Here is a 23,724-nt window from a genome sequence, read left to right on the forward strand (position 1 = left end):
TTCTTTTATTTCTCAACAAAAGTCAACAGCACATAAAAGCCTTTGATTTGGGGGTTTACTGTATGCGTTTGGCATTTACAAAAACACATCTACATTTCACTTAAAAATATACAATTTCATTTTCAAGAAGCAAATTTCTAAATGTTGTTTTTTTCAGACAATACAAAACACAGACACACACAATGAACAATAAATCCTCGCGAAAAAAAAGAAGAAGTCATTTTTGCAATCCCGATTCCAGACTGCACTATCTTTGTACATGTTAAGAGATGGCAACAACTAGCACCGCTTTTCTCTTTGATCACGAGAAATGAAGGAAGACCTGATGGATATTTGTTGTTGTGTTCACTACGCTGTAAAGCACTACCTTCACTTACAGCTTAGGCTAACATGTCTCGTACCTTTGAGACGGTTTCTCAAGTCAGCTGTGTGTCTCTTTGTGTTGTAAACGAGGCTCGGACCTCAGACATCAAGCTCAAATCATGAAGTCAGCTCACAGTCAGCTACAGCTCTGTCCCCCCTCTGAAAAATGCAAAAACCCAGGAGTAGCTACACAATTCTGACGGCCAACGAGGAGCAAAAGCTTTGGACTTAAGGAAAAAGATGGCTCTCAGGTCCAGGATCAGTGCACCTGAAGTCTTAACCCCTAAAAAGGATAAATACAACTTGAACCTGATTGATCTTCTTTAAAGTCTACGAGCTACAAGCTGTCGTATTCCCCTGCTCACGAGGCATGCTGAGGGCTACTAGCCCCCCTCCGTCTTTTGTCTTAACGTCAGCATCGCGGCGTGACGTGAGAACTACTGAGGTAACCAAAACATGACAGCACACACACGCAAACACGCTGTCCGGCCGGGCGGGACAAAGGTCGGTGACCTCGGAGAGAAGAAGAACGTGGCTCGCTGTTCTCTCGCCTGAAATTGGTTGTCGTCCAGCTTTAAAAAAAATAAAAACAGGACCGCTACGGACTAAAGAACCTGAAATGCTGTGTAAATGTTGCAGTCCTTCGTGTTAACATTTTTCAAACAGCACAAATACATTAAATGACACACGCGACAATACTGAGAGGGGACGGACCCTGTCCCCAGTGTTTGTGTGTTTCTCCCTAAGATTACAGAGAGGAGAGAAAGTCCTTGAACCACTGTGACGGCATCTAAACGCTAAATTTAAGGCGTGCTATTACAACACTAAACGGGAACGTTGCTTCATAACTTGCTATTAGGACAGTTTGGGCCACTCTCAGCACTTCATTTATGTGTCGTGTGTATTTCCTAGTTTTGCGCGCGTCAACAAATGTGCTTCATGGACTTGTGAACCATCTTCCTGTCATTTTGTCTTCATTGGAGGACAATGGTCCAAGCACTAGGCCACCTCTCTGCAAGAAGGAGCACTGGGTCGCATACAAGTGGAGGGGGGTAAAAAAAAAAGAAAAAAAAAAAGACAGACATAACATGAACATTTAATAACATAAACCGTAACAAAGTGGTGGTAGAGTTGGGCTGATTGACTCAGTCTTTCATAGCCGTAGCTACCCCTGCTGTTGAGGATGGTTCGCCAGGGGGGGAGGGGGGGGAGGGGGGAGGAGTTATCGGATAGGAGGGAAGGTTAAAAACTCAAAGGCCTCGGGAATCAGTCCAGAAAAGGACGGCGGGCGCCGCGCCGAGCTCAGTGCAGGTGGATGAGGAGCTTGATGCGCAGGGCGTCCCCCATCTCCCCCTGCAGGTAGTCGCTGTCGTGCTGCTCCTCCAGCTGGTGTAGCCGCCGCGGGCCGTACAGTCGCAGGCTGGCGATCTCCAGCCGGTACGATCCCGCCGGGGGAAACCTCTTGCCGAGCCGGAGCACGCTCTTTCCGTCGCGTCTCTCCAGCAGGCGGAAGTGTTCGTTGGCGTTGCCGTGGGTGATGACGTAGCGCACGTGGTGCTCCAGGGGCTGCAGGGCGGGCAGAAGCTCCAGCAGAGGCTCCTTGTTGTGCAGCGAGGACAGAGACAGGTTCATGGGGATGGAGGCCTGGGTGTCTATGCTGGCCATGCTTACTGCCGGCTCCTATGGTGAGGAGGAGGGGGAGGAGGAGGAGAAGGAAGGAGATGAAACATGAGGACACACACTTATTTTGCAGTCTCATAGCACAATGAGAAGCAGTTACCTGGTCCAGATGGTTTTCCTCAGCATTGCGCCTGTGCCGTCCCTTCTTTCCTCCTCCGTTGATCTTACACTCGTAGCAGGCCTCAGGAGACAGGCTGTCGTCTTCATCGCCCTCCTCAAACTGGCCTGGGAAACCCGAACCTGTCATACAGTGACTGAACGGAAACAAAACAGCATTTAGCGCATTTGACACACGTTGAAATGTTTTCTTATGGTCCAATTTTTACTTAAAAGAAATCGCTTGAAAGGATCTGGTTGATTCCGGTTCCCTCACCCCTGTCCGGCTCTGTAGAAACCTCCCGGGCATCCGCACTGGTAGCCTCCGTCGGTATTGGAGCAGCCGTAGATACAGGGGTTGCTGCTCCTGCTGCATTCATTCACGTCCTGGCAGCCACCGGCGCCCTGCTCAAAGTCAAAGCCAGACGGACACACGCACTTGAAGCTGCCCAGTGTGTTGTAGCAGGAGGCGGAGCCACACACCGTCGAGGCCTGACACTCGTTCTCATCTGTGGAGGAAAGACATGAGATGGTTATCTTTTGATAATGATTATATTAAAATGTAAAGAGAAAGTGCTTTCAAGTTACTTCTGAAACAAATGCTTAGTTTCATGTTGTATATCTGAACAGTACTTCAGAGGTTAATATGATCAATATAGAAATACAACATTTATGGGTATTTTATTAACAAATACATTTAAAAAAACATGTATTTTTGATTATCATGCCTAAAAAGGAGAAACGTGATCACAAGGTGGTTGATTTTCTCCCTATCAAAGTTTTGCTTACATATATGAGAGGTTTGTATTTGGAATTATTCTATAAATATGTTGATCTATTGTATATCAAATTATAATACATTACACAAATTGTTGCTACCTTAAAATACTTCCACTTGGTATGGACCCCCCCGGGTCCTCTTTACTACACCGTACCGGTACCTTTTGTGTCACATGTGTAACTCACCCACACATTGGTTCCACTGGTAGTGCTGCACGTAGCCTTGAGGGCAGCCGCAGCGGAAACCTCCCATCATGTTCTGACAGCCGTGCTGACAGCGATGGTTGCTGCCACACTCATCCACATCTGAGGAAGATGGAAAAGACGGGTTTTAATTGCCAATTCGAAAAAACACTGTTCGCTGCCACCTTCCATCACAAACGCACAAACCTCTCCCATGTTCTCACGACATTGGAATCGAAAAAAGGTCTCCTTCTAACTACACGTGAAGGTTGCCGTGTCTTCCTTACCTTCACACTCCATGCCTGTGTTGTCCAAGGAGAAGCCTTTGCTGCATTCGCAGTTGAAGCTACCAGGCGTGTTGACACAAGAGGCGCGGGAACCACACCCGCTGTTCTGAGCGGAACACTCGTTGTTGTCTGCAAAGCGACGAGAGGGGATTTTATTTGAATTTGATATGGATTTTTTTTTTTTCTTCCTTAATAGAACTATTCCTCTCTGTGGAGGGTAGCACTGATGTCCCTGCGGTGTTGTCCTCACCGATGCAGGCAGTCTGGTGCTGTGTGAAGCCGGGGGGACACTTGCAGGTGAAGCCTCCGATGGTGTTGACGCACAGGAACTGGCAGTTATGCGTCTTGGTCGAACACTCATCCAGATCTAAGAGAGAGGGGGAGAGGGGAAAAGCACTTACTGTAACGTCCACCAGATTCCACAGAGTGATGGAACTTCAATTCTTAATATAGAATTATAGGAGATGTCTGGCCTCATGCAGCAGTCGGTTTGAGATCATGTAACATTTAAGCCCTAAATCACCATCCAGAATGTTTACATTACATCCATAAAACTGACACACATTACAAGTCCACCCACCTTTGCAAGTCTTTCCATCGGGCTGGAGGCTGTATCCTCTGGGGCAGGAACAGAGGTAGCTGCCCTCCGTGTTTTTACACAGGAAGTTACACGGCTTCGGAGACAACGCGCACTCATCCATATCTGGAGGACGCAGACAGGGGGGGGGGGGGGGTGGGGGCAAAAACAGACAGCTGCTCAGTTTGGATGCAACCCGAACGCCTTTTGAACAAAAACTAGCCGGCTAACCACAGAGAGCATCGGCGGGACAGAGGGGGCGGCCGTACCAACGCAGGAGGTTCCGGTGTAGTCGGTTTTGTAGCCCACATTGCAGTGACAGCGGAAGGATCCGATGGTGTTGATGCACTGGCCGTTCCGACACAGATCCGGCATCACCTGGCACTCGTTGATGTCTGGGAGAAAGGGGGCCTTTTAGTGAGTCATCTGGACGAGGCAGGTACGCTCGCTGCCAGACAGAGAATTCAACCAAGGCAAGCACAACCCTCAACCTGCTCGAATATTTGGGTTTGTTTTACACTTTTACACAGATTGGGGTTGATTAGATCCATTGGAATGAATTCAACTCGCCACACACACCTCTGCCGTCGGTGGTGTAGCCAGGTCCGAGCGGGCACATCCTCTTGTACTGCACGGTGCCGGGCAGCGGGCACAGCTCGCACTGCGAGCCCCAGCCTCGGCCCGTGTTGCAGCAGCACTCGGACTTGGTCACGCTGTTCCTGTTGGTGGACGTCTGCTGGCACATGGTCTGCAGAACCTCTGTGTAACAGTAGCCCCTTCGATTGTCTGAAGGGGCAAAAAAAAGGAGAAGGCGGCGTGAGGAGGGCTCGCCGTCACGGACGCCTTTTCCCCCGCTTGGCCACAGTTTGTTTCGGCGGATCTCACCGATGCATTCGGTCCCCGTGGAGCTGGACTCGAAGCCGTCGTTGCACTCGCAGCGGTAGCTTCCCACCTTGTTGACGCAGCGGCCATCCTTGCAGATGCCAGGCTTGGCCCGGCACTCGTTGAGGTCTGCCAGCGTACGGAGCAAAAAAAAAAAAAAATGGGGCACAGGAGGATGAGCCGAGAGGAGGAAGGATTGGGGAAGAGCGGCCGCCTTGGCTGGAACATCTGTACTCACCCATGCAGCCCTCTCCATCCGGCCTGTGCTGCATGCCAGGAGGGCAGATGCACATGAAGGTACCGATCAGGTTCTTGCAGGTCATGCCCTTGGAGTCGCAGTCATCCAAACCCTCAGAGCACTCGTCTTGGTCTGGTGAGGGACAATGACAGAGAGACAGTTATGAGTAAAACCACAAGGGTAGAGGGGACGGCAGGGGTCGAAGAGCGCTGAAAGTGGCACATTTCTGTAGTTGAATCTGCGTTTTTTTTTTTCTTCTCACCTCTGCACATGCGTTGGTCATCTCGCAGCACGTAGCCACCAGGACACATGCACTCGTAGGAACCAAAGGTGTTAACACAGCGGAAGGCACACAGCAGAGGATTCTGGGAGCACTCGTTGATGTCTGGAGTTTGAGAAGAGGGACAGCTTCATTTAATTCACTCGCTGTCATTTTACTTGTGTCAATGTGTTACTTCATGGAAATGACTGACCTTCACAGGTCATCATGGATCCGGGTTCGAAGCCCTCCTGGCACGAACACTCAAAACCCCCCACAACATTGGTGCAGGTTCCATTTCCACACGGGTTTCCTATAGAGCACTCGTCAGTGTCTGGAGAGGAGCCGGGTAGAGATACAGCAGGCAATTAAAACCAATGACACAATTTTTACTGTACCTGAGACTTTAAAAGCTCTAATTAGGAGCTTGAATGTTAGTCCAAAAATAGACCAGGCTGTCATGCAGGAAAAGGTTGCCACTGGTGATAAAAATAACATCACACTGTTTTCATTATTTATTATGAGGCACAGGAATAAAGTTCCTAAGAAGTCCTGCAAGCGGCAGTCATTGATTTTTTTTATTTTGATGTGTGTAAAAGGACTTGTCTTCCTTGATTCTAATGTTGCAGGTTGTCAATATCCTAAACCATCTCACCAACACAGTTGACTCCAGTGTAATCCAGGTTGTATCCGAAGGGGCATTCACAGCGGAACGAGCCATCTGTATTGATGCAGATACCATTCTGGCAGATTCCTGGGTTATCCAGACATTCATTCATATCTAAGAAAAGCAGAAGAAGAAGAGGTTTTTAAAAGATATGATAGATGTCCACAATCGTCTGGCCCGTTTGAGCTGATGTAAGTTTTAGCCCTCACCCTCACGAGCATCTCCCGGTCCAGGTAGGGCTCCGTGGCCGAAGGGACACAGAGTTCTAAAAGCAGCTGGAAACATACCAAAAAAGAAAAGGTCAGCGTCATTATTTTTAGAAATGTCTTGTGTGTGCATGTGACGTCTCCATTAAAGCTGTGTGTGTCCGTGTTACACACCCTCGCTCTCCCGTGGGCACAGCTCACAGGGAAGCCCCCAGCCCTCTCCAGGCATCTTGCTGCAGCAGCACTTGGCCTTGGTGTTGTTCAAATATTTAGGCACGGAGCATTTGCCTGCCTCGAATTTCGTAAAACAGAAACTCTCCCTGGTATCTGCCGTGGGAAAAATGATGGACATGATGGTAAGGGGAGATAAAATATGTCACATCCATTCAGGGTGTAAGTGAACAGCTTCTCTCACCGTAGCAGCGGCGTTTGTTTTCAGAGAGTACGAAGCCCGTCTGGCAGGTGCACTGGAAGCTACCAGGGGTGTTTGTGCAGGTGCCAAACTGACAGATGTTCGGCTCCACCTCACACTCGTTGATATCTGGAACGTGAAGGAGTAAAGGGAGGTGGGAAAATTGTGCTGGTGTATTTGTAAGAGTGTGTTAGAACAGATGGTTAAGTGTATGTGGATTGACTATGTGTGGATTTATTCATTACTGAAGCTTGCTTTTTAACTAATGTGTGTTTGTGTGTGTGTGTGTGTGTGTGTGTGCAGGCAGGTATGTTGTACCTATACACTGGTCATTCTGCACCTCGTAGCCAGGAGGGCAGATACATCTGAAGGATCCGTCCAGATTCTGACAAGTTCCCGGAGAGCAAGTGCCGGGTAGACTCACACACTCATTGATATCTGGAGAAAAAAAAAGTGAGTTTATGCCTCAGGATGTCAGACAAACCGCAGTGTAAGATAAGTCCACTAATACCCCTTCACTCCACCAACTCACCAACGCAGTTTTTCCCATCCGGAGTATTCTCATAACCCTCATGGCAGAGACACTGGAAGGAGCCGAGTCCGTTGATGCACTGTCCGTTCCTGCACACCTGGCCCTGGAGCGCACTGCACTCGTCCACGTCTGGGAGGTAAACATCCAACACAACCAGAGATATAAAGAGATCCTGACGCCGGCTGTTGGTTGGCATTTGTACAGCAGACGTGTCAACGGTCCGTACCCATGCAGTCGTTGTTGTGCGTGAGCTCAAAGCCGGGGAAGCAGAGGCAGTTGTAGGATCCCACCGTGTTCTTACAGGTGCCGTTGCCACACGGCTGTCTGTCGCACTCGTCGATGTCTGAAATACACGCAAGGGGACAGCGTTTAGACTCCTAAACGACTACGCAGGATTGGATGCGGCACGCCGCTGTGTGCATGGGGGCACTTCGGTGGGGAACCTCTCACCCATGCACATGGTCTGGTCAGCGGTAGCCTTGAAGCCGTTGTGGCAGAGACAGCGATAGCTTCCCTGCGTGTCGATGCATTCTCCGTGGCTGCACACGTTGGGAATTTCCTGGCACTCATTACGATCTGAACGAGAAAAAAAAAAAAAAGGTCATACCATTTTTTTAAATGCCCATCACGATGTCTTAATAGTCGCTTGTTCTTCATCAAAAATCAAACGACACTAAGTTTACTGTTGTATTAAATACAAAAAAGGAACATTTGGGAAACTGGCTGCATCATAATAACAGTTTTGTTTTAATTATTCGACAATTTGTAACTGCCTCTTACATGCAAATCCTGATAATCTCCCCATAACAATCCCGTCTCCCGTAAGGCCCGTCCGACGGGCCGCACTCACCCAAACAGGCCCCGCTGAGCGACAGTTTGAAGCCGGGCGAGCACTCGCAGCGGTAGCTGCCTGGAATGTTGATACAGTTGGCGTTGCGTTGGCACAGGTTGTCCCCGCTGTTGCACTCGTCAATATCTACGCGGTGAGAAGAAAAAGAGCAACATAGAACATCGATGACATGCTCCATGACTGTCTGTTATCAGCGGGGGGGGGGGGGGGGGGACACAACAGCCCCATTTGAGTCAGTCTCTGTGATTCAGGGGCTCTCTTTCAGAGCCATTACGCAGGTCTTTACAAGGGCATAACTCTGTGTGGTTAAAGGCAGCATTAACTCCTGCTTGTAAAAGCGCCTCTCGGGCCAGTGAGTGAGCGTATCCTGCACGCCTCGCGCGCGCGTGTGTGTGTGTGTGTGTGTGTCGGTTTGATTCGGAGCAGCAGAGACGGAACAAGAACGTCCATAGTCCGTACGGAATAATGAAGACAAAGGTCACGAGGTACAAAAGAGGAGATACTCCGGAGGAAGCGCGTACTCGGGTTTTGGTGTGGTGATCTCCCCTGGCAACTGACACCCGTGAGAGGAACAAAAAGGGAGAGGGTTTTACCTTCACAGATGAGCAGTATGTTGTTGTAGCTGAAGCCCATTGGACACTCGCAGCGGAAGCTCCCGATCTGATTGATACACACTCCACTGGCACAGATGCCGGGGATTTCCCTGCACTCGTCAATATCTGAGACAAAACAACACCCCGGATTGTTACAATGCGGAAACGTACAGGGTTGCAGTAGCGCTTTTTGCATCGCACACCGCACTGGACCTTACCGACGGGCTTGCCGGTGTGGATGTCGATCATGAAGCCAGGAACACTGTTACCACACAGCAACTGGTACTCGTCTAAAAAGAAAAAAACAAGAGACACTCAATGAGGGATGACTGGTTGCCTCGGGAATGTGCCGCTGTCGCTCGCTTCATTTGAAACTCACTGGTGGCGGGCGTTGGGCAGGCCTCACACGGCTTGTTCCAGGCTTTCCCCACATCGTAGGCACAGCAGCACATCTTCTTGGTCATGTTGAAGGCCAGCTCATTCTCGCACGTGTCATTGAGGTTACGGTAGCACACGCTCTTCCTCATGTCTGCGGTTCAGAGAGGGAGACAACGCTTTGAATCCGAATAGCTGAGAAAATAATTGACCTTTTCAAACGGTATATGCTTCTTTTTTTTTTTGTTGAAGACATGACAACTATTGCAGGTCCCACTCACCCATACAGTTGTTTCCTCCATTGACCTGCATGTACTCAGGAGGACAAACACAGGTGTAGTTGCCCAGAGTGTTGTAGCAAGTACCAGGTCCACAGATCCCGATGTGAATTGTGCACTCGTCGATATCTGCATACAAAGATGTGATAACGCGCCATTCAAAAAATAATTGAGGTGAGAGTTGTTGATTGTCAAAAAATTCAGAGTGATTTCTCTTCCGGCTCTTACCCTCACAGATGCGGGTCTCCTCGTTGAGATAGTAGCCTGCTGGACACTCACACTGGAAACTACCAAAGGTGTTGATACAGTTGCCACCCTGGCAGAGACCTGGCAGCTCCTGGCACTCGTCAATATCTAGAGAGAAATATCGGATTGTTAATCAATTTGTTAGGCAAACATTTAGTGCTATAATGCTCCACTGGCGGCAGCCGCTGTGGCGATCGATGTTTCAAAACAAGACTCGATGAATGATTTTACCTTCCAGGATGACCGTGATGGGGTTGGGTCTGAACCCTTCTCCTCCGGGACACAGAGTCTTGTATTCCGCTGCAGACGAGACACAGTCAGTCAATGGGATTCTCCATTTCAGTGAGTGAGTAAATCAAGGTGATTTGATCAAGTCCCGCGCCACGTACTGGAGTTGGGGGTTGGGCACAGTTCACAGGGGTTTCCCCAGGCCGCTCCCTCGGAGCAGCAGCAGGAAGCTCGGATCACGCCCACGCCGATCTCCGCACTGCAGGAGATTCCTCCATCGCCGCGCCAAAGAACCTCCAAGTAGCAGTTGCCGACACGGGTGTCTGAGGGAGAGAAGTACGTGCTCGTCGATAACACAGCAGCCCCCCTTTCATGTAAGAATGGAGGAGGGAAATAAAGAGTGAGTGGGCCAGCTTCAGGTGGGACTCACCCACGCAGCCCACTCCCGTGGGGTTGAGCTCGAAGTCAGCCGGGCAGTTGCACAGGTAGCTCCCGGGGGTGTTCACACACAGCCCGTTGATGCAGTTCACGGGGTCCGCACACTCGTTGATATCTGCAGCAAGCGCGCACACACACACACACACACACACACACACACACACACACACACACACACACACACACACACACACACACACACACACACGCACACACAAGCTCAGCGACACACAGCAGAAAACGGCTGCCTTTCTGGAATCTATTACCTATTATTATTACCTATTATATATCTATTAAGTGGAGCCACCTAATACTTTTCTTACATAATCAAATCATTTAAAGGTGAAGGGAATAAAAGGATGGCATTAGACACATCTTGTGTGGATATATTTTGTCAAAGCTTATTAAATGCAAATACAACGCACGAACAAAGTCTGTCATTGTAAATGAAACTCGGGAAAGCTATTTGTGTCTGTTCTGTGTCTGAGTAAAGGGTCAAGCTGCAGGAGCACAACACTAACCAGTGCAGTTTCCTCCGCTGCGGTCCAGTTCGTAGCCATCATCGCACACACAGCGGAACATCCCTGGAAGGTTCTGGCACGTTCCAAACACGCAGATGTTTTGGAAATTACACTCATCGATGTCTGTGGCAAAGGCAGCAGAGAGAGAGGGAATCTTAGTTACACTACGTGAATAAAAAGAACGGCCGAGAGAGTGAAATGTGACGGAATAAGTGAGGCACCTTGACAGGCTTTGCTGTCTTCTGTCGGAGTGAAGCCCATTTCGCACTCGCAGCGGTAGCCGCCTGGAGCGTTCAAACACTGTCCGTTCTCACACAGGTTCACGTTGTCTGCACACTCATCCATGTCTGAAACAGAAGAGTGCATTTTTAACTTGATGTGAATGGAGCTAAGTGGCCCCACATAGAGGCAAACATCCTGATTAATTCATGAGGTTTTCGCTCTTACCAGAGCATGAAAATCCATCTCCGTTGAAGCCGTTCTTGCACGTGCACCTGTATGATCCCGGTGTGTTGACGCAGTCGGCGTTGGGGTTGCAGTTGTGGTCCTCCAGAGAGCACTCGTCCTGATCTGCAGGAAGAGTGAGAGAAAAATGTCTGCAAATTATACTTTGTGTCAGAACGAGCTAAAGTGATTTGGCACAGGAGACTATTTGTTTCTTTATGGTGCAGGTTGTTCATACTATCTCGGAATATGTTCTTACCCACACACTTGATGCCGTCTCCCACCCAGCCGTCTCGACAGCGGCATTTAAAGCTTCCGGGGACGTTGACGCAAGCGGCATGCATGTCGCAGTTATGAGCCCCGATCTCACATTCATCAACATCTGGATGGGTGGACAGATCAATTATCCAATACGTCAATCAGGCAGTAGCACACATTTCTCTTTAAACATTAAACATCATGACGAAAAAAGAATAACAGACAGTCTTTGTGTAAAATGCTCCTGTATCAATGGCGTGCATAGAGCTTATTTGCTTGTATTCTATAAGTAGTTATTTAAAAAGTAGCAGAACTAGAGTATGTAACACACGATTTGGACATAGTGCCTAGTACCTGTGCAGCCAGTGGATCCCTTCTTGACAATGTATCCCAGCTGACAGTGGCAGATGAAAGAGCCTTTGGTGTTCTCGCAGTCGCCGTGGAGACAGATGTTTGGGTTCAAGTCACATTCGTTCACATCTGGGCAGACCGGGCAGGGGAGATCACGTGTGAATGTTGCAGCATTTCAGAGGTTAGATTGACCGATGGTGAGTTTGACAGAGGGAGTCCAACAGCTCAGAGGAACTGAATGAATAAATACATTTGTTCCATTCATATTCAAAGAATAGTTTTTCGTCTCACCAATACACGTCCTCATGTCCATGGAGGCCATGAAGCCATCGTAACACAGACAGCGGTATTCCCCCGGGATGTTGGTGCACTGGCCTCCGTCACAGATGTCTGGAGTTTCCTCACACTCATCAATATCTAACAGGAAAGGCAGAAGATGTGGGTCATTTTCATGGGATAATTTCCGGAATGCGCTGGAAACGTGACATTGTGTCAATTTGACACAGATATACGGGACATTTCATGTGTTGGGCTACCTGCGCAGGTCCTTAGGTCAGGCATGAGAGCGTAGCCCTCACTACAGCTGCACTCGTAGCTCCCCTCTGAGTTGGTGCAGTGTGTTTCACAGCCTCCGTTCATAATGGTGCATTCATCAATATCTGGAAAGAAGGTCGAGCTTAACAGTTAACATTTTTGCTTTGCATCAGATAAGAAAGCCCGTGTTAGTTCGTTCCACTCACCGACACAGCCCTGTCGGTCCGGAGTGGCCTGGTAGCCCGTGTCGCAGGAGCACTGGTAGGTTCCCGGCATGTTGATACACTGGCCGTGCTTGCACAAGTTGTCACTCAGCTGGCACTCGTTCACATCTGGCAGGACAAGCAAACGAGGAATATATGTACCATGTTGCAAATTGTAAGGGTGAATTGTATATAACTCTATATATCTATGTATAACCCAAGTTGAAATGAAAAGATGCAGAAGAGTGAAATGTGACTCTGTGAAGCATTGTAGTTTCTGGCTGATTTCAAGTGCACTGGCACTGAAAATAAATTTGGCATAACATAACACAGAGTGAGCCTGGGTGTGTGTTTCTGTGTGTGTGTGTGTGTGTGTGATTTAGGACTTGTGATTCACCTTCACAGGCAGATCCATCGTTGCTGAGTGAGTGTCCGGGGGGACATTCACATTCATAACTCCCTTCTGTGTTCAGGCAGGTTCCTCCGCGGCACAACAGCGGGTTTCTCTCACATTCATCGATGTCTGAAAAAAAAGACCAGGAGAGAACATTAAAGCGGTAGAAAGATTAGGTGATCAGCCAAACTGGATTGCAATTTCAAGGGAACGTTTCTAACTCACCCATGCAGTTCTTCATCATCATAAAACCGCTCTCGTAGCCCTCGAAACATTCACACTCAAAGCTGCCGGGTGTGTTGACACAAGCACCGTGACCACACAAGTCCGGGGAGATGCGGCACTCGTCGATGTCTGAAACACCACAAGAAGCAAAAAAAATAACTCACTGGTTGTAAATGCGCCGTCTGGTTTGAGTGCATTTGACTAGTTTTCTCGCACCTGTGCAGTTCCTTTCTTCTGCGGTCAGAGCGAAGCCGTTGTTGCAGCGGCACTTGAAGCTGCCGATGGTGTTCCGGCAATTTCCGTGAGTACAGAGACCCTGGAACACCTTACACTCGTTTACATCTGGAGAGGAAGAAATAATGGAATATTCGAGTTTTCTGGCTAGTTTTCCACCCTCAATATTGGATTCTACCCATTAATGTAACCCTTTAGAATGGGTTGAATCACCTTTGTAGAACGGCCTGCCGGTCAGAATCTCTCCTCTGTTCGCGAAGCCGGGCCCTCTGGGGCAGATGGCCTTGTACTCGGGGCTGGCAGGTTTGGGGCACTCCTCACAGTCGACGCCCCAGGCCGAACCCACCGAACAGCAGCACATGTCGACGCGGTACCTCCCCGGCAGCGGCTCGCCGCACTCGTCCTCGTGCCACTTCAGGTAGCACTGCTCGCTGCGCGTATCTGCAAAGTTCGAGGTGACATGTGGTTAGCGTTGTGTCCTAGTCGTTCAGTGACGCGCTCTTTCCCACAAGCCTCTGGGAAAGAGCGGTTTTGCTGCGGCGTCTTCTTACCCACACACGTGCGTCCGGTGCTGTCCAACGTGAGACCCTCGGCGCACTCGCAGAGGAACGAGCCCTGGGTGTTCACACAGCGGCCATTCGTGCACACTCCGGGGAACACCTCGCACTCGTTGATGTCTAGAGGGGGTGGCGGGACATTTTAAGAGGCGGATTACATTACATTAAGGCACGACGTGAACGCCAGAGAGGAAGGACCTCTCGAGCGCGGATGAATGTTGGGGGAATGGAGCCCAGCAGATGGCTTCCTTACCTTCGCAGACGAGGCCCTTCATCCGCGCGAACCCTCGAGAGCAAGCAGTGTCTGCGCGGACATGACGGCAACAACAGAGGGAATTGAGACATTTCATATATGAGTATGAATGCACACATTGGCCTGCCAGGTTATTATGGAGGTATCGGTCTTAAATTTAAGTTGGATACTGCTTTCTTGACAGAAAAAAGAAACTAATTAGCCCTTTTACTAATGTACTTAGTATTATATGTGCAATTGTGACCATGTAATGTGAATTTTAAACAGTGATCTAAAGGTTTTTCACTAAAACTGTGTCCATTCTTTTCTTAAAATGGTCACAATATCAAACGAGAGCAGTAGAAAAACAGGGCAGCGTTCCTTTGCGAGGACTGACCGATCTCGCAGGGTTCACAGGGGCTGCCCCAGGCCGCCCCCAGGGTGGAGCAGCACTCGGACTTTAGCGTGGCGCCGTTGATGTTGACCTCACAGCGGTTGTCTTGTATCGTCAGCCAGCATGTGCTCTTCATGCTGTCTGTGGAGCCAAAGTTACAAAAGACGGAAGACATTTAGTAAATATTCATTATTAACCTTGGACTAATGTGTCGAGGGAAGTTCCTTCTTCACAAAAGACACCAACAAAACGCTCCTAAAAAGATTATACAACAGCACCAAGTGGTAAAATGTCAGGATCTCCCAAGAATGCCTTTAACAATGGCCACAAACTTTCCTCCCTGCAATAAAATGTTTGTCTTTGGCCACACGCTAAGCTCGCTGAGGTAAAACCTGTGCGTCATTGTATCTGATTCTCTACCTTTCCACTCCTTATGCACTGAGGGTGCGCATGGTCGTAACCATGACCCCTTTCCCGAGACAACAAGGCCTCCCAAAAACACAAAACCCCAATTTACTCCTGCTCTTTTCCCCCGGCCGAGTGATGCCATCTAAAACAAAAAACAGAAATGAAGCAAACCAGAGGAACCTGGAGGCCTTTGACGGAGCCAGCTCATGCAATGTGTACCCGTGCATTTATTCTTTCTCAGAATGATTTTCCAAAAGTAACAAACTACCAAATAAGTGAAAAGTGGTCTTGCATACCCCGTGCCATTTTGAATCCGCGGCAGCTCTCTGAGATGTAAAGCAATCCCCATGTGAACCAAGGCCATGCATGCAAGTCCTTTTTAATGAATTGTGTGTGCGCGCCGCTTCTGCCCAACATCTGAAGACGATAATGGATCTGGGCGACTCTCGGAAGCCTGAGCAACCTCCGTTTTACCAAAGCTACAATCCTCACAGACGGACTCCATCCACTCTCAGCGTGTCTCCATGTGCATCGGTGGACTCGGGTCGGACGGATGTCTTACCCACGCAGATGGTGTTCGTGGAGTCCAGCTTGCTGCCGTGGGTGCACTCGCAGTTGAAGGAGCCGGCGACGTTGCGACATGCTCCATTGATGCACGGGCTGGAATCGCACTCGTTGATATCTGAAACATATCGCAAACACACACACACACACACCCCCTGAGGTCAAGGCTGAGAGACATTCTCCTCATTTGGCAGCGAGTGTGTCTTTGTTTCCACGAGCCACATGTGGAGCCAAACGCATCACATCTGGTTACTGTGTCGCCCCCCCCCCCCCGCGATCACCTTGATGTTGGTGATACACGCGAGTGTGTTGGTGAGTCAGAGGGAATGTGTAGGTGTGTGAGAGCTCACCTTCGCAGGTCTCTGAGTCGGGTTTGAAGACGTATCCCTTAGGACACGAGCAGGTGTAGGAGCCGGGGGTGTTTCTGCAGAGGCCGTTGTCACAGAGCAGGCGGTTCACCAGGCACTCGTTGATGTCTGCATCACGGGAGGCGGGAGAAGGCAGCGGTTTGAAAGTAGACGACGGTTATGCAAAGGTCGAAGGCATTCTTAAATGACGGGTTTGGTACTTTGAGCGAGACAAGCTTTTGAATAAAGAAATAAGAAACGTTGAAACAGATGTTTCCTCACTCATTACTTGGACCGGTTCTGCTAGTGTTAGGTAATGTTGACATATTTAGGTACAATTGAATTACTCTTCTCTCCCTGTGCTTCGGGTTCATAACAATATTTTCCCCTGTAACGTATTGCCACATATAACAAACCCCATGTAAACACAATTGTAAATCTACTCCACTATGACTCACCAACACAGTTTTTTCCGCTGGTGTCAGACTCGTAGCCGATATTACAGATGCAGCGGTAGCTTCCTCTCAAGTTCTCACAAATGCCGTTCTGACAAATGTCCGGGTCCAGGGCGCACTCGTTGATGTCTAAAAGAGGACACGCATTATGAGGAATAATACCGATGTATAAGAAGATGAATATTCATGAACAGTACACTCACCTCGGCCATCAGCTGTGATGCCAATGCCACTGCTGCAAACCGCCTGGAACTCGGCTGAAAGAAAACATCACTTGAGCCGGATCGCCTTCTGATTTGGATTAATGGGAATGAACCGTACGAAGCTCACGAAGGACCGTACCTGAGTTTCTGGAGGGGCAGGGGTAGCAAGGCTCCCCAAAGCCGTGTTCGGCGTTGGCGCAGCAGCACTCGGACTTGGTCACAGCGCCGGGGAAGGGCCGCGAGCAGGTGCCCATCTTTATGGCGCCGTAGCAAGTGGTCCTCATGTGCGTGTCCACGCACACCCTCCCATCCACGTCGATAGCCAGGCCGGGAGGGCACTCGCAGCGGTACGAGCCCTCGGAGTTTATGCAGCGTCCATTCATGCAAATGCCAGGGGTTAGACACTCATCGATGTCTGGTGAAGACACGTTTATATGTTTAAGTAAACTGGAGGAGAAATCTTCACCGAATATGCAAGAGTTCGGAAATTCAGAATCAATAAAACAGTGCTGTTTAAGTCTTCTGCTTATATATATATTTTCATATATGGAAACAATCACGGAGAGCTTGATGAGGGATTAGAGGGGACTTGAGATATAAGTCTCGTGTTTGGCATACGCAACACATGTTGTTGTTGTTATTAGATTTACAGCTAATCTTGATACTTTCCAGCTCATAGGAGACTCAATACATGGCTCCATTTATCTATTTCTGGACTTTCTCGATGGATTCAAATAAAGATGAAAAGAAATTGCTTTGGGCTTAAAAATAGATAACAGAAGGATTTCAAAGAACAAAAAAAAAAAGGTGTCAAAACGGCAGGCCTATATTTGTATTAACGAATCCCTCGTACCGGTGCAGTAGCGTCCGTTCGGGGCCAAAGCAAAGCCCGGCTTGCAGATACACTTGAAGCTGCCGTCCTCGTTGATACACATGCCGTTGTGACACATGTTGGTGGTGGCGCACTCGTCGTGGTCTGGAGGCAAACGGGAGAGAAAGGTCACGTTGAGTTGATAAGAAGGGCAGGGGTTTTCGCGTGGAGGTCGACCCGCGTCGGCTCCCTTACCGATGCAGTTCTTTCCGTCGGGTGTGAGCTCGAAGCCGGCATTGCAAATGCACTGAAAGCTCCCCTCTGTGTTGACACAGCGGCCGTTGCGACACATTACACCGTTCACGATGCACTCGTCGATATCTGAGGGAAGAGGGGAAGGGGAGGAGGATGTCGCTCAGTGTCTTAAACCTTACCCCACGGGTTATAAATGAACTACAGCGACACAAAGGGCAATCTGGGTTAACAGCAGCTTGAAAGCACAAACCATTGCATGCTTGCTTGGTGGGGGTTCCGCTGAAGCCCTCGTGGCACTTGCAGTGGTACCCTCCGGGGGTGTTTGCACAGTCTCCGTTGATACATGGATTACTCACGCATTCGTCCGTATCTGGGGGGGGGGGGAGTACATCATTGACACTTTAGGAGATTTCCCCTGCACCTGCACTTGAAATAAGTTCCTTAAATCAGCTGAAGATGGCAGCGCAGGGCTTGGAAATAGCTGTGGTACTGTCACATATAGTGGACTGTGTCTGCCTTCAAGACTGGAGGGTTGTTAAGAACTGACTGTACACATTGCGGAGAGCGTTCATATTACCGATACACTCCCCCCGGACATCCTGCTTGTAGCCCATGTTGCACTCGCACCGGTAGCTGGTGGGCGTCGGAATGCAGCGTCCATTGAGACACAGGTTGGTGAAATGTTTGCACACGTCGATGGTGTCGTTCACAGTAACCGTGCCTGAGAATACAGGACAGGCACGTTGACAAAAAGAAAAAACACAATACACCAATTTGATCTCATTGAAATCCACAGAGTGACTCACCTATGTGTTGGTGTCCTCCTCCATTGCCTCCAAAGCTCCCACCGTTGCCTCCAAAGCTCCCACCGCCGTTGCCACCGTTGCCTCCATTGCCGTTGCCGTTTGGCCCGCTGGGGAACTTGTATCCGTAGTTGTACCCGTTGCCGTTGGTGTTGGGGAAGTGTCCGTTGGGGTAGACGTGAGGGAGCCCGTGTCCTTGGGCAACGCCCACAATGCACAGACGCCTGTATTCGTCTACAAGGTGGGACGGAGATCACAGAGAAGAAATCAGTCCATCGTTCTACTGCCTTTTTTATTTCAATGTACAAATGAAGCAAATGCTCCTAACGTGTGCAAAACAACAAACAATCTTTGGATCACTTAACATCCAACAGGGTAAAAGTGTACATGAAATGTACTTAACAAAGTTAACAAAGTCCATTGTATTGGAAATACATTTTGATGATGAATATTTTTGACTGGAAGAAAGCCAAATACAAAAGAAAATGTTGTTTTTAATGATCAACTACTATAAACCTGCAATAAAGGGAAGTATAGTGTATTGTTAAAGTGAAAGTTTTATTCATAAATAAGTGGAGTTATGCACTGCTTACATTTACTTGTGAATGTGGCTGCAGTGTACATGAACAGTACTGGAGTAATATTTTTTGTTCTTCATCCTACAGTCGCACTAAATCAAACACACATCTTATTTTGGCAGGGCAAGAAAAGAAAACAGCGGAACATTTAGTAACAGACGAGTTTTGAATCACCCGATCTCACGCAGAGGAAGAGTTTCTTTTTAAGCTCGACCGAGGAGACGAAGGGTCATTATCTTCACACAAATCTTTCCCATCCTTTTCTGTTCTGTTTCTGGACATGACATCATGCTCATCGGTCTAACTGGATACTCGCTGCCGCACATAACAAAAACTCAATGCACTCTGGGTTTCTTGGTTTGTTTGGTTTAAAATCAAAGTGTCAAACTAATTTTGGCTGGTGAAATGGCCACAAGCACCGACTGTTCTCATGCCGAGTCACGGACAATCTATTGCGGAGAGCTTTTCATCAGCAGGGGAAGAAGGTGGTGGATTTTTTTTTTTTAATTGAACCACACTGTAACCCTTCCCCTTTGTTTGGGAATAGCGTGTGAAAGCTCTGTTTGTGTTGTTTCTGTGCGCACTCACCGGACCCCCTGACGGGGCACATCTCGGGGATCTGTCCCAGAGCCCAGCAGCGTCCTGTTTCACAGCAGCATTGCATCTTGGTGTACTGACCATTCAGCTCCGCCGCGCAGCGCCCGTTCGCCAGGGCGGAGAAACAGGTGCCCACGCGCTGATCTGAAGGAGGAGGAGATGGATTCACAGGATTTTTTGGAAGAAAAAAATATGCATTTAATGTTTTTTTTTGTCATATTACAGAAATATGAAGAATTTAGTCAATATAAAGTTGGAAAATAAATTAAGATGAAAACTGTTAGTGATGTTTGTGTGATATGGTATAACCGTGTAGTAACACAGTATCACTGTCATGCGTCTTTCATGTGCAACTGGATGCATCAGATACCTCCCACCACAGAACGCTATGGACGGTCAGAGATGCGTCAGTAGGGCTGGAAACCGGAAACTTTCAACCAAAGAGGGCAGTGAAACACCGCTTTTCAGCCAGGTGTAAATTGCTCTTTAAACGCGGAACTATTACCAACACTGACAAAGCTTCATATGTGAGAAAAGGTTTCTGGTAATCACTGCTCTTAAACCAGCAGTGCTGTTAACCAGAGGGCACGCCTGGCCTTTCCATGCTGGCTTCTTTATGGGCTTGCAGTGGGAAAAGTTGCATGGGGTCTCAAATAACTACAGGCATCTGAAGGGCCTCCAAAAGGGGGTCTTATTTGTTACAGTTTTCCAGGTCAGGGTCAATGGAGCCCGGAAAGGGGGACCCGGTTCGAAGGTCGTGTCTAAGGAGTAAATTAAGAGAAAGAAGGCAGGTTTCTTGGTATTTAGGGAAAATACCACGAAAGCGGAAAAGGCAGTCAGAGGGAGATAATGCAAGTGTGTTATTTTAGAAAGTGAGGAGCATGTTTGGAAAAGAATTTAAAGTGCATTGACAGAGAAAGGGGGAGAAAAAAGTGGAAGGGAGAACGAAGAGGGAGAGCTGAGGGAAAGGCACAAGTCGATTAACACACTAATGAGCCAGCAGTCTGGAATTAATCAGTTCCATGTGGAGCAATTCTTGCCAATTAGATAGAACATGAGGCAGTGTGTCTGGGAGCACATATTGTACAGTACACACAAATGCACTCACATATAATCACACACAGATATGCATTCCCACACTCACCCAAGGTCCGGCACGCAGAACATGCACGCAAACGCGTTTGTATGCTTTTACAAAATATGTATATACACGCGCACAAATGTACACAAACTCAATCTGCGAAACATCCTGTAGGAACGACGGAGCTGGAGGCTGGTTGGGGGGGAAAGGAAAAGGGGGGGGGCTGGCGTCGCTGATGAGGATGATGATGGCTTAAATTGGATCCAGACCCCGGTTTGCTCGCTAGTGTTGCTCCACTACCCGAGCACATGCAATCATTTGACAAAGAATTTTTACAGACTGAATAAGTGACTGAGTGGCTGGACACATCTCCTTTTGTGTAATGGTAGTTCTCCTTACTGTCAGAGCCTGCAACAGCTCCCGCTGGCTTTCTCTATCCCGGCACGGTACCTCCCACATAACGCAGCCCAACGGCCTCATAGCATGAATTCCAGGACCAGAGCTGTGCATCCTGCTTCGAAAACACGAGAAGCCCCCATAAAAGATATTTACTGTCCGCCGTGCACTTCAAAATCGGACCGGCACCAGCTTTGTTGTTTGAGCGCGGTCACGGGTTTGGCACTGACTTACTGACTGACCCGGCTTTAGTCTGGTTTTGTTATGGTCAGCTTATCTCTGCTTCTGTCTCCTCCCAATTAGGTCTGTCCATTTTGGATGCGGGACAGAGGAAAGATATATTAAGGTTGGGTCTGACACCTGTTTTATTTACACCCCCTTTCTCTCTCTCTCTCTCTCTCTCTCCCTCTCTTCAGGAACTGAATCCTCAAATTAAATAAACAAGGTGCAGGATCCAGATGTCAGATGATGGCTGAAAAAAAAATAAAGTTCAGAGGAAACAGGAAGATAGATAAGGTGCACGAGAGTGCGAGAGCGCTTCGGTTTTGGTAATAAAGTGATAAAACACCACAACCAGAGGAGACGGAATGGAATGGAAACGTACATAGTTGAAGAGTAAATCACTGTTCGCTGAGAGAGGGAGACTTTGTGTGATCCACCACTATGCACTCGGAAAGAAATTGAGAAACCTGTAGAGGTAGAGAGACAAATCCCAGCAAGGCGAAGAGGAAGAAAAGAGGAAAACAGTGGAACGTTTAAAAAAAAGAGAAATTTGGTCACGTATAACGAAAGACAGATGGAAAACTTTGGGGATTGTTTGATTGGAGCGCCACTTTCTCCAATACACACGCATTGGCACAGACACGCCAGGCTCTGTTAGTTCCATATCTGTTGTAATCCTTCTCACAGTATCTTTTACTCCTCTTTCCAATGCGTCACCTGTTTGTTTATGAAACAGGAACTCATTTTCCATCAGCTATTCCCCCTCTTCTTCTTCTTCTTCTTCTTTCATGTTGACTGTTATCCTTTTTGTGTTCTTTTACATACATCCATTTTATATATTATTTTTCATTGCTTTTTTTCAGACAAGAGTTGAGCTCAGCATGGGATGGAGATCCCTGAACTGTACATTTTGCGCAAAGTCTTGAAACAATGTACAAACACCTGGTTGTGTTTCGCTGAGGCGATGGGTGATTATTTGGGGAATACATTCACAACGGGTCACGTTTCATGGGACATGTCAGTTGGGTATGCACAGCATGAGCGTGTGTGAGCGAGTCAGAAGGACACTAACATTAGAGTAGATTAATGCTGTCCAGGCCAAATAGTGCGTGCAAGTGTGTTTGTCTGCACATGGTGACCACAGGCCAGCTTAACTCATCAGGACTCCATTCACAGGAAGCCGTGATGGAGGGAGGGAAGCCAGATGTGAGAGTGCTGGAAATCTGTTTGCGTTAATGTGTGTGTGTGTGTGTGTTAGACTCACCCACACATCTGGAGCCATCGGTGCTGGAGATGTAGCCGCGTGGACAGGTGCAGACGTAGCTACCGGCGGTGTTGGTGCACTCTCCTCCATCGCACACACCGGAGATGGTGCTGCATTCATCAATGTCTGAATCATGGTTACATGAAAACATACACACATCACATTCAGAACCAATACAAGAGTCTATTTTGACCAATATGTGTTTGTAGGAGTAAATCAGTGAAACTTGTCATGTAAGGACTTTGTAGTCCTTTTTACTTCTTTATTGCCCCTATTTCAACACATTTGTGCCAATTTGGGGTACTCGGACAAAGGCTTGTGACATTTGGAAAGTTTCATTCATCATAGCAACAAATGAAAGTTTAAAGTTATCGAAGGAATTTATCCCTCTCAAAAGGTATAATAGAAAAATTAATGTAGCTATAGCAATAATAAGTGATAAGTTATAAAACAATAGTGATTGTTCTACCGAAAACCACTTGTTGTACTGCAAGATAAAGACAAAAAAGCACACTTATGAGTCCCCAGATGTGGACAGAAATGGAATAAAGGGGCAGGGATAACAAGGAATCCTGCTGAGCTAGTAGGGGAAACATTTGTGTAATACCACACTAATTATGTACAATTGTAATATCTTCAATTCATCAGAATGGTCTGCTAAAAGCTGCCAAGGTCACAGTGAATAAACTGGCTATATTTAAAGATGCACATAAATGTGTACGAAGGCTAAGGGTACCTGGGTCGCTCCTCGGCGGGGCCCCACCTTACTGCGTGACGGCAGTAAGCTATATGATTGAGTGGGAGGGGGCCTCGTTGCTCCATGACGGGGGGAACCCAAAGTGGGGTTCCAGAAGGTATTGGGCTTTTATGATGTGTTATGCTTATTTATATGCATACGTAATTACTGCACCACCGCGGGGCATAATTACAGCAGTAGCGCAGATGTGGTGCATGATGTAATGTATGTGATTGTGTGTGTGTGTGTGTGTCTGACCTGCACCTTTAGATGGAAAAGTGAAGGGTGTGTGTTATTGTTTGTCTTTCTGGGAGTGTGCAGCTTACATCTATGCATGTTTCCTTCTGGGGGGGGGGGGGGGGGGCTAAGAAGCTGGCGTTCCCCTGCTGACTCCTGTCTGACAGCAGTGGCAGAAAAGCCCCTCCAAAAAAACACACCAGACCAGTTTACGCTCCGCACAGAAGTGGCGTGTGTGGTGAATTTTCCA

The 23,724-nt window shown here is 48.2% G+C and overlaps 1 protein-coding gene across 1 annotated transcript in view; it reads right to left on the bottom strand.

Moving 5' to 3' along the window:
* Window positions 1-941: 941 nt before the first annotated feature.
* Window positions 942-23,724, bottom strand: part of fbn2b (fibrillin 2b) — a 48,816-nt gene continuing 26,033 nt past the window's right edge. Inside the window, exons 9-65 of the mRNA XM_062563469.1 lie at window positions 22,502-22,627; window positions 19,530-19,682; window positions 18,367-18,597; window positions 18,138-18,281; window positions 17,811-17,930; window positions 17,561-17,686; window positions 17,348-17,470; window positions 16,634-16,909; window positions 16,495-16,548; window positions 16,295-16,420; window positions 15,840-15,965; window positions 15,488-15,607; window positions 14,521-14,658; window positions 14,145-14,195; window positions 13,886-14,011; window positions 13,548-13,775; window positions 13,317-13,442; window positions 13,101-13,229; window positions 12,879-13,004; window positions 12,485-12,610; window positions 12,281-12,403; window positions 12,036-12,161; window positions 11,748-11,873; window positions 11,395-11,517; window positions 11,139-11,261; window positions 10,913-11,038; window positions 10,692-10,814; window positions 10,163-10,285; window positions 9,894-10,055; window positions 9,736-9,804; window positions 9,487-9,612; window positions 9,262-9,387; window positions 8,985-9,134; window positions 8,824-8,895; window positions 8,606-8,731; window positions 8,013-8,138; window positions 7,613-7,738; window positions 7,389-7,505; window positions 7,163-7,291; window positions 6,949-7,068; window positions 6,634-6,759; window positions 6,393-6,545; window positions 6,222-6,287; window positions 6,001-6,126; window positions 5,560-5,679; window positions 5,349-5,471; window positions 5,087-5,218; window positions 4,852-4,977; window positions 4,546-4,752; window positions 4,236-4,361; window positions 3,970-4,092; window positions 3,640-3,756; window positions 3,390-3,518; window positions 3,106-3,225; window positions 2,417-2,648; window positions 2,144-2,297; window positions 942-2,043 (exon numbers count right to left, since the gene is read on the bottom strand). Coding sequence (XP_062419453.1) covers window positions 1,666-2,043; window positions 2,144-2,297; window positions 2,417-2,648; window positions 3,106-3,225; window positions 3,390-3,518; window positions 3,640-3,756; window positions 3,970-4,092; window positions 4,236-4,361; window positions 4,546-4,752; window positions 4,852-4,977; window positions 5,087-5,218; window positions 5,349-5,471; window positions 5,560-5,679; window positions 6,001-6,126; window positions 6,222-6,287; window positions 6,393-6,545; window positions 6,634-6,759; window positions 6,949-7,068; window positions 7,163-7,291; window positions 7,389-7,505; window positions 7,613-7,738; window positions 8,013-8,138; window positions 8,606-8,731; window positions 8,824-8,895; window positions 8,985-9,134; window positions 9,262-9,387; window positions 9,487-9,612; window positions 9,736-9,804; window positions 9,894-10,055; window positions 10,163-10,285; window positions 10,692-10,814; window positions 10,913-11,038; window positions 11,139-11,261; window positions 11,395-11,517; window positions 11,748-11,873; window positions 12,036-12,161; window positions 12,281-12,403; window positions 12,485-12,610; window positions 12,879-13,004; window positions 13,101-13,229; window positions 13,317-13,442; window positions 13,548-13,775; window positions 13,886-14,011; window positions 14,145-14,195; window positions 14,521-14,658; window positions 15,488-15,607; window positions 15,840-15,965; window positions 16,295-16,420; window positions 16,495-16,548; window positions 16,634-16,909; window positions 17,348-17,470; window positions 17,561-17,686; window positions 17,811-17,930; window positions 18,138-18,281; window positions 18,367-18,597; window positions 19,530-19,682; window positions 22,502-22,627 — 7,775 coding nt within the window. The 3' untranslated portion in view covers window positions 942-1,665. The remainder of the gene's footprint in view (window positions 2,044-2,143; window positions 2,298-2,416; window positions 2,649-3,105; window positions 3,226-3,389; window positions 3,519-3,639; window positions 3,757-3,969; window positions 4,093-4,235; window positions 4,362-4,545; window positions 4,753-4,851; window positions 4,978-5,086; window positions 5,219-5,348; window positions 5,472-5,559; window positions 5,680-6,000; window positions 6,127-6,221; window positions 6,288-6,392; window positions 6,546-6,633; window positions 6,760-6,948; window positions 7,069-7,162; window positions 7,292-7,388; window positions 7,506-7,612; window positions 7,739-8,012; window positions 8,139-8,605; window positions 8,732-8,823; window positions 8,896-8,984; window positions 9,135-9,261; window positions 9,388-9,486; window positions 9,613-9,735; window positions 9,805-9,893; window positions 10,056-10,162; window positions 10,286-10,691; window positions 10,815-10,912; window positions 11,039-11,138; window positions 11,262-11,394; window positions 11,518-11,747; window positions 11,874-12,035; window positions 12,162-12,280; window positions 12,404-12,484; window positions 12,611-12,878; window positions 13,005-13,100; window positions 13,230-13,316; window positions 13,443-13,547; window positions 13,776-13,885; window positions 14,012-14,144; window positions 14,196-14,520; window positions 14,659-15,487; window positions 15,608-15,839; window positions 15,966-16,294; window positions 16,421-16,494; window positions 16,549-16,633; window positions 16,910-17,347; window positions 17,471-17,560; window positions 17,687-17,810; window positions 17,931-18,137; window positions 18,282-18,366; window positions 18,598-19,529; window positions 19,683-22,501; window positions 22,628-23,724) is intronic.

This window comes from Pungitius pungitius, chromosome 7, assembly GCF_949316345.1.
Source record: "Pungitius pungitius chromosome 7, fPunPun2.1, whole genome shotgun sequence".
Classification (NCBI taxonomy): domain Eukaryota; kingdom Metazoa; phylum Chordata; class Actinopteri; order Perciformes; family Gasterosteidae; genus Pungitius; species Pungitius pungitius.